The 10,037-nt window shown below is 36.7% G+C and overlaps 1 protein-coding gene across 1 annotated transcript in view; it reads right to left on the reverse strand.

Moving 5' to 3' along the window:
- Nucleotides 1-9,495: 9,495 nt before the first annotated feature.
- The window catches only part of LOC108375471 (uncharacterized), a gene marked incomplete at both ends in the record, with an annotated part of 10,921 nt that continues 10,379 nt past the window's right edge, over nt 9,496-10,037 (reverse strand). The window contains one exon of the mRNA XM_017631601.1: nt 9,496-9,696. Within this exon, the coding sequence (XP_017487090.1) occupies nt 9,496-9,696 (201 nt within the window). The remainder of the gene's footprint in view (nt 9,697-10,037) is intronic.

Below are 10,037 nucleotides of genomic sequence, written 5' to 3' on the forward strand. Positions count from 1 at the left end.
TATTTAAGTTAACCCATCGCTGATATACATAAATGAATTTAAATACAAATGAACCTTAAAACTATGCTAAGAAAATATGTATGTCCGCTGCATAATATGGAATTATATATGTATGTACTCCTATGCAGTCGTAGACTACATATGTGGGTAGAAATTGGGACCGAATGCTTGAGACCCATACATACATATATCTAGCTGCCCAATTTAATGTATTTGCTATACGTCGCGACAAAAACTCAGCTTTTTATCTCGTAAATAAATTTATTACCGCTATTATCTCCGTCAGCTATAGAGGAAGGTAATTATACAATTGTGCATTTTAATGAGCTGCGGGTAGAAAGGCCCATACTGTACGTTTTAAGTTTTTCCTCTGTATAGATATAAATATGTATGTAATGAAACTTCAAATAAAGTGTTTGTTATGTACATATATATGTATGTAGATATGTATTTGATTTAATCTTTTTTTTTTTTGCTTTTCTGTGAAAATTATGTTTGTATTTATTTATGTAAATAAGGTATGTACATATGTATGTACATATGCATCAATGTAAATTAACCGAAGTAGGACTGTTATGCAGAAAATAAATAGAGCGCAAAGTTAGCCATTTAATTTTATAAACGAATGTACATGGAGAAGGTCGGCCACAATAGAAATTAAAATAACAATAGCCCCCTGTGCTACATATTTAGCGCGCTAATGCCAAATCTGACACACTTCAGTGAATTTTGTTTGGTACCTTACATATGAACAGTATCCAGCAGCGTTATGTGCTGAAACAATTAAATAATAAATTTTGAAATTTAAAATTTACGATTGCATATACATACATACATATGTACATTAGGGTGTCCATCGAAAAAGCTTTTTTTTGGAAATTTCAAGACCCTACCCCCTAATTTTATTCGTTTTGATGAGAAATATTATTGCCTATTTTTATAGATTTTTTAAAGGTCATTTAGAGGTCGCGACCTTTCGATTTATGTCAGAAAATAGAATTTTGTAGATTTATGAGTTTTAGAATGACTATTTTTGATTCGATTTCGAAGATCGAATATGATCTGAGAAGAGGATATATAGGCCTTTAAAATGGTAAATAATCTATCGTCGGGCTAGACTCGTTGGGATTTTTTATTTTGACCATCGATATGGGGGTGGCATCACCCACATATACGATATATGCGTATCTCAAAAACTACTCGACGGATCTCCACCAAATTTGAAAATTTTTCAAATCGGACAATAACCACGGGCTCCACCAACGTAACGGTAATTTCAAAAAGCTCAAAGCTAGCAATATTTTAGGAGGAAAAGGTTATGTCCAATTTCAAAAATATTCAATACGGTACTTAAGGAGGCTAAGCAAAATGTGTATATCAAATTTGGACGAGATCGGTTAAGTAGTTTTTGAGATACGCATGTACATATATGTATTATATATGTAAGTGGGCGGTGCCATCCCTATTTTCCTAAAATTTCTGCAAAACCCCCTGTTTTGCTAAAGAGCGATTGTATATATCAATTTTGAACAAATATTGATGAACTCCTTAGCCACACTGCTCAAAAAATCTGAAAGTACATACACACAATATAAATTCAAGGCCGTATTTAAGAAAAGTCGCCTAACTTCGACACAATTTGTATGCGATTGCAATAAATGAGCTATCAGTTTATTTAAAAATAGATTCAATTTTTGATAGTACTACATATTTTGAAATTGTGGAATTTATCGATGATCAAAATTTAAAAAAATTACCCGATAAAAAATCCCAACAAGCCTAGTCCGACAATAGATTTTTATAAACCATTTTAATATACTCTTCATAGATCATATTCGATCTTTGAAATCGAGTCAAAAATAGTCACTCAAAAAATCATAAATCTGCAAAATTCTATTTTCTGGCCTAAATCGACGTCTAAATTACATTTATATATCTCATAAAAACGAATAAAATTAGGGGATAGGGACTTGAAATTCCCAAAAAAAAACGCATTTTCGATGGGCCATACACAGACATACCCTTATTTACATATTCAGATTATAATTCATATCATATATAATAAATTTTTTCTGAACCAAATTTGTGTTTAAAGTGCAGATAAATTTAAGAAGCTACTTGAGAAAATATTCCTTAAGGACTGTTTGCAGCTCTCAAGAAAAACGAAAAATTCACATATAAAATGACGCAGAAGAAACGGAAAAGTAATTTTCCTCTATCAAAATTTCTTGAATCGATTTGCAGCTCTCAAGAAAAAAGTGTTCGTATATTTACATATGTCATCAAGAAAATTTACAGCAAAAGCAAAGTACATACTTATTTAAGCAAAAGAAATAATGAAAAAAAATTTCTTGTGATTTTTCTTGAGAGCTGAAAATAGCCCTTAAATGTTTGTTCCTGAAGTAAATTCACCTATAACAGCCGGCGGTATGTAGACAATTTTATAAAAGTGGATTTGAAAAAAAGTACCTATTTCCGCACGCATATTCAAAAAAGAGGTTTCAATCATGACGAAACCTGGTAAAACGAGTCGAAAAATCTGCTCTAGACCAAAAGCAAGCCCCACCGCACAAACAGAAATACCATCTTACCATTATCACCCACATGAACGGTTCTAAGCTGAAAAGTAGCTCACCGAAGAGGTGACGTCTCTTCGGAGCTTTTTGGTTTACGGGGCCTGATTGAAAGGTATACGCGTCCATATGTACATATGTATGTTTGCAACTAATTTTCGTTGCTTGTTCGCACTTCAAATCAAACATCACACAGTAAGCTGTCCTTTAGTTTATTGCAGAGCAATTACGCTATTTAATTGCACTTGGAATTGTAAATAAATGCAACTAATGTTTGCACATACATCCATACATTCATACGAGTACATACATACATATGTACATACATATATAGCATGTGGTGTCCATTTAATGTTGTGCTAATAAAACCATTTGCAACAATAACAAACACACCATAAAAGTGGCTAAACCTGCGTTACTTGAATGTTTTGCAGGCGACGACAATGAACGGAAGCAATTTTTCAAAAGCGAACGAAAATTCGAAAATGACCAAGACAATAATTGCTAACGTTGGCAATGGTGAACGCCTAGGCGTGCAATTGATAAATCAGTGGCCAAAGAGAAAATAGTCAACAAGAGGACGTACAAGACGGAAACAAAGGAAAGGAAACAAGTCATCGATATAACTGCGAGCAACAACCACCAACAACCAACAACCTCTAACCAACATCTCCAGCAGCAGCACCAGCAGCAGCAGCAGACAAATGTGCGATTGGGCGGCTGTGATAATTAATTACAATTATTAGTTAAACCATTGGACATACTTGGACTTGGTCGCTCGACACAATCGCCAATTAAGCCACCGAAGTTCGCCACAAAACAAAACTCCAATGCATACACATACATTACGTAGACACGTATGTATGTATGTAGGCACTCGTAGGCCCCACACTGGCGACTGCACGCAAAGCGATTTGGTAGTTGCAATTTTGCGATTTGCACTGCCACCGAAAATTGCCTTATTCTAGCAAATTGAAAAGCGTGTGTATGTGTATGCAGAATAGTGTGACCGCAAACACAAGGAAATCCAATTGTAAATGGATCCAGACTTTGTGTGGAGTACGAAGATCGCCTGACATCCAGTGGCGGTGACAGCTGAAATTTCTCATTTCAGTTTTTAAATAACCAATCAACCAATGCAGCAGGGCCCCCCTGGCATTGTGTTCCTATTAACAAATACATATGTATGTATGTATGTATGTACAGTGTACACCCATACATACATATGTATGGTGATACGGTTTTTTGCCTTCTAAAATATGAAAACTCTGATCCCGTGATTGGTTGTCTAACTTAATTGCTCAGGCGCACGCAAATTTAACTGAAACAGAAACCGTAACCGAAACAAAACCGAAATCGGAATCGAGTATCTCGAGTTGCGGGCAACTAAGAAAATTGAATATGCGATTCATCGCTCGAACAGTTTTTTTTAAATAATTGGCTCACCAATATTTTATTTTTAGCCCAGTGTTAGTCTTATACGAATTACATATTTTTTGGTTGTTTTTTGTATTTATTATTACTATCTTTTATTTTATTTTATTTTTTTCAAATACTGTGGATACTGCTGACGCGGTTGGTTTTCCTTTCTGCAAAATTTTTGCACAACTTTCACAATGAAATGGAGCAGACTAAACGACAGCTGTATGACTTCGCAGCGAGACACCGAAGAGTTGGCGATTCGAATGGCAATCGAGTTGCAAATGTGTTGGTTTTCCTTCATAATCAATTTTGACTTCGTTAAAAGCAAACCAGCAAAGCAAAGGGGTGCGAAAAACACACGCAAATATTAATAATCATGAGCGTTATTTATGCCGCAGTATTCAGGGCGTTTGCTTGATAAGATAAGCTAACAAACGTCGATTCACAATCACAATTAAACACTGGGACCTGAGTTCTAATTCAAAGTGTTTCACGTTTTGCTTGCATTTGATTATTTATCTTCAATTATAATTTTTGTGTGTTTGCTGCAGCACTGCCTTGGCCACTAAGCTTTTTTAACAGAATCTGTAGAAGGTGGAGACGTGGGGTAAGGCTCTCTGCACATCACACGCCTAATCATGAGTAACAATCGTTTTGGCCTGGCCTACTGAAGTATGAAGCTTATGTCCCGAATATACATACATATATATTTCTATAGTTTTCTGCCCACTAAGCTTCATAAACAGGCTTTCGCTTAATTTTAAATCTTCTTTTGTGTGTAGCGAAATACAAATTTTATGAAATTATTTGCCATTCAAGGTGATAATTGAAAATGAACGACCGAGTGGTAGAGTTGGTGCAAAAAGTCTGTGATCGTAGTTTCGAAAAAACTCTATCTTGATTCCACTAAAGCGTTAATTAATTTGGAGCACAGAAGTTAATTTAATTTTATTAACTGAAGTTAAGTCGTTACGTAGTCTTTTAGGCTTTTAGAAGTGAGTATCGAGATGGTACATTTTTTTATCAATAAGAGAGGATGGAAAAGTCCTATATGTACATATGTATGTATGTACTATGTATATATACATTAGGGTGGTCCTTAAAAAATCAAATGAACGATTATTTTCAGTCTCACCCCAAAATCCAAATTACCATAGTCGAAAATACTACGTATAAATTTTGGTCCTGATTGGAGTCGGTTAAGGCGTGTCGCTAAGGGGTCGAAGGCCAGATGCCTCTATGGAGACTCAAAAAATTAAAAATACTTTTTTTCATTTAATACCCAAAACCGATACTACTAAAGTCGAAGATATCACATATAAATTTTGACCGAATTTTAATTGTTTGAGTCTCCATAGAGGAATGTGAACTTTGCCCCTGTGCGACACGCCTTAACCGTCTCCAACCGGGGTCAAAATTTGTATGTGACATCTTCGACGATAGTAGCATCGAACTATATCGAACGTTCGGAACTATATACAAACTAAAAGTCTTTGAAGACTTAAAAATATTCCGCCCCATGTTGAATATCGTCATCGTCAGTAAAAGTGACGATACGGCCATGTTACTGGGCGCTGACGATCGTCGATGATGACGATGACGACATTCAGCATAGGGCCGATTTATCTCGCTGATAATTATTATCAAAAGACTTCTATTATATAAGTCTTAAAATAATAGTTATCGATGATTAAAAAAAAAAAATTCTCACACATAATTATTATCAAAAGACTTTTATAATTCTTACGAAAATTTGGATGACTTTTTTAAAACTCCACCATGAAATAATTATCATTCTGGGTCTCTGAATAAAATCAATTTCAATGGAATACTCTTCACTTTTTCGTCTGGATTACCCCATCCTCTAAGAATTTATTATAGAGACAATCCTAAAATTTTTATGAGCCATATTTTGGATATACATAAATATATAAACTAGCAAATGTTCTGACGGCTGATGAGTACTTTTATTTTAGGGTATTACAACCATACGTACGTACGTAAATACATATCACTGCTGTAGATATTATAATAATAATAATAGATTGGCGCTTACACATATGTTAGTGTTTGGCCGAGCTTCTCCTCCGATTTGTGGCGTGCGCCTTGATGTTGTCACACAAAGCGGAGGGACCTACAGTTTTACGCCGACTCCGAACGGCGATTGTGTTTTTATGAGAAGCTGTTTTTCATGGCAGAAATACACTCGGAGGTTTGCCATTGCCTGCCGAGGGACGACCGCTGTTAAGAAAAAACCTTTTTTCTATATTTTTTGCGATGTTGCTTTAACCGGGGCTTGAACCTAGGCATTGCGGAGTGGAAGCGCGCACTGCTTACCACTACACCACAGCGGCCGACCGGAAAAAATAATCGCTTCAACATTTCCTTATCTCGTCATCTGATTAGAATTTGATACATCCCAGTAGGAAAAGCTTAATGTTTGCCAATTAAGAAAGATTTCTTTTTCAAAAGCTATGGCCAATGGCTTTTTTCAGATGTGGTAATGTTTCGCAGTATTTTGTCCATTTTCATTGCCTTTTCGATACTTTTGCAATGCGTTGTTTTATTGCTATGCAATAATGCGATAAACCTTAGGTTATAAAGGTAATTGTGACTACAAATTTTCCTACTGGGATCGCTTGGCGTGTTGCATTAGAGAATCGAGCTCTATCGTTTTTTAAAGACATTCAAAGACAACCCAATGAGACAAGTTCAACTGAAGGTTGAACAGAGATAAGAAAACTTAGCCCACGCTGACACTCATATCCAAGGACCATGTGCATTAGGGTGGTAAAAAAAAAAAATTCCAGCCACCCTCCACAGCTGAAGAATATCAAAAATAAGGAGACCCATATTTTTTTTTTGTTATATTGAAATCGATCAACATTTAGTCGTGCCGCCGGAGCTTTGAAGTTTTCTATATATTTCATATGGGACAAAACAAATTTTTTCGTAGAAATACTATAAAATCGTTAAAGATCAAATCAAAATATTACCCTTCAGAAATCTTCATCAATAAAATTATAATGCATATTTAAATTAAAAAATTTACTATCTACTACGGGGAAATTTCAAAAAGTTTATTTTCCTGTGTATTTTTCGACCAACTCAATGTACGCATACGAATTACAAGTATACGCACGTAGTCCATTTTAACTGCTTTGGTCACACCGACACATATTTTTTGGTCAGTTCGTAGTGGAGCCAATTCAAATGCAAATTAAGTTCAACAAATTCGCGTCGTGATAAGGATGGTGCAAATTGGTAGATAGTTGAAAAGCTGATGCCAATAAATCAGCTGCAAGGCACCTGACGTATGTATGCACATGCATACATACATACATATGTAGTATGTAAAATACATTGTATGGAAAAGCGACTCTAGTTTTATCTTAGGTAAACGCACGTACATATGTATGCGCGTATGCACGCTGGTACATAAAACGAGTGAGTTTACGTACGCAATTCGCTGGTGGGCTTAGTATTGTGCGAGATTGTGGGCTTGGCCCCTGAACACGCTTCCAAGGCCGTTCAGGTGCAGCAGCTACGCATACTCACTGTGCCTGCCACTGTTTACACGCATGCGTGCCATAAGTATAAATATACAGCATATACATATGTTTATTACATAGATACATACTAGCATACGAACTTGTATATGCATATAGCCGCATAAAGACAAATGTACGCCAGCTAGCTTGCCAATTACGCGCTTTTTGCCACAGGCAACGATGGATGGCAATACACCATTTACCAACAACAATTTGTTGCATTGATTGTTTTTGATTTGAAATTTGCTAAATATTAGACTCTGGCTTCATAAAAGCACCGAAGACATGCAATTTGTTGCTCTGCTTGGAAAATGTGTGAAAGCGCCAATCGTCGACCACTTTTGTTGTACATATTTCATGTGCTCACATGTTGCTTTTGCTGGCAGCTAAGCAAATGTGTTAGATCAGTTGTCAAGACCGCAAGCCAAGCCCACCGTTGACGCCTCTAGCTAGCTGCCCAAACCGCACGCATGAAAGCTAATTTGTTTTGCGAAAGAAAAACCTAAAAAAAGCAGAAACAGAAGCAACATAGCTCAGGACCACCAGCTGTGGACCACATACCACACGCTTGGTGACAGCGAGAAAGATTACAACACGTCGCGATTTTATTGCACAGCCCAATCATTAAAGGTGACACGCTGCTTATCTAACAGAGACCACGGCATGAAAGCGTAGCCCCAGAGAGCTTTATGAGACTCGCTTAAACTTTAAGAGTTTGTGACACAGCTGGGGTTTTTTACGTCCCCCTAAAACTAGTTGGTACCTAGTAAAAATTATGAGGTGTCCCTAATCTACACCAATTTCAGATCATCTGAGACAGGGATGTTCATGAAAACTTTTCGCGGTAGCTGGGGATGTAAAACAGCAAACAAATTAAAAAATCAAAGAAATTAGCTAGGAAAACTCAGGATTCAAGGCCTGCTCATACAAAAGCTGCAAATTTTGCTAACCAACTCGTACAGCAGAAACCTTTTTGAATCTGTTTTAAAGAACTGACCGGCACGGGCCTCGCTGATCTACATAGGTCTATGAAAAAGTGACTGCCAAAAATTATTTTCTACGTCTCGCTCAGCTAGAAAGCTTGCTTTAATAGACCATGTAAAAGGTTAATCAGTGTTCTTGGGTGTTTGCCAGTGTCCAGTATGACAATTACACCGGCACGGCCTACTCCCTTTCCGCCACGGCTTTCTTTTTCGTAAAGTAAGCTGTCAACAACGATATTCCATTAGTATTGGTGGCAGAACTCTTACTGCAAAACTCTCAGCTAAGAGTTTTATTTCCTCTTTTGGTGAAAATAATTACAAGTTCCCAAATTACTGGAGAAATGAGGCAACTGCTTCTGAGAAATGTTGTTGAAGGTCCATATCTACGTGTCCAATATGTGCTCTAGTGACTCCAATAAGAAGGACGAGACGTTTATTATTCTAAAATGGTATTTTGTGCGAGTTCATTTGTTATCGGAACATCAAGCGAAGCCAGCTTGCATGGGCAGATAGCCGAGACCAACGCGACTTTCGAGACGATCTTGAGTAGACGGCTCTTCTCCGATGTACAAGCGGATGCGATAAAAAATCAACAAATTCCCCATGGTTTTATATAAGCTCCTGGCATCAAAAGTATCCCTTTCGTGTTCATTCTACAATCTTAATTTCATTAATGGCTAGGACAACATTCGCGCAAGCCTACAGTGCAAATTGTAAATTATATTAAAGTCACCCTTCCCCCTTTAGTTATCATTGAGAAATATAAATATTTAAGCCGAAAAATCGCATTTATGAAAATATATGTGTGTATACTACGTTTGCCAATATGTACGTACGTATGTATATCTACTCTTAATTATACCAGAAAATGGCCTACGAGAAAGAACTCAGCCTCAACTGTAGCCTCAGTTACAAAAAAAAAAGATAACGCTTAATTCTTTAGTAAATTTGTTTCATTTCGTTTACCTTTGTGACGTTAATTGCACTGGCGTCGTCACTTTCACGCGCTTTCGACTGTGGCGTCTTCGTCGACTTATTTGGAGAGCGGGGAGGCAATAGACCTCTTCTGGCCTCCGACTGCTGCGTTTGTTTATGTTTCTTTTGAGTTTTATTTGTTGAAGGAACACCGTGTTTAGCGCGGCAACGAACCGAATACGGCAGTTCAATCTGAAAGAGAGAAAACAAATTGAAAACTTTAAATCTTCCAGTTCATACATACACATACATATATATGTAAGTAAACACATACAACTGTATACGGGTAGGTACTACTCAATTCAATTTAAAGATGTATGATTTTAGTTAGAAGGTCTGTATGTTTGGAGGTACATAAAGGCAGTATGGATCATGTATCTTGAAGGGATTGTCTTTGGCGTTCTGTCATCTGCAGTGTCATTTTTACACCCTATACCAAAATGATCGGGGCGACGAGCTGAGTCGATTTATCCATACCCATCATTCTTTTTGAATTCAAACTATTTAGTTCCACAGATTTAGAGATATCCGAA

This window comes from Rhagoletis zephyria, unplaced genomic scaffold (genome assembly GCF_001687245.7).
Source record: "Rhagoletis zephyria isolate East Lansing unplaced genomic scaffold, Rhagoletis_zephyria_1.1 Rzeph_scaffold_08988, whole genome shotgun sequence".
Taxonomy (NCBI): domain Eukaryota; kingdom Metazoa; phylum Arthropoda; class Insecta; order Diptera; family Tephritidae; genus Rhagoletis; species Rhagoletis zephyria.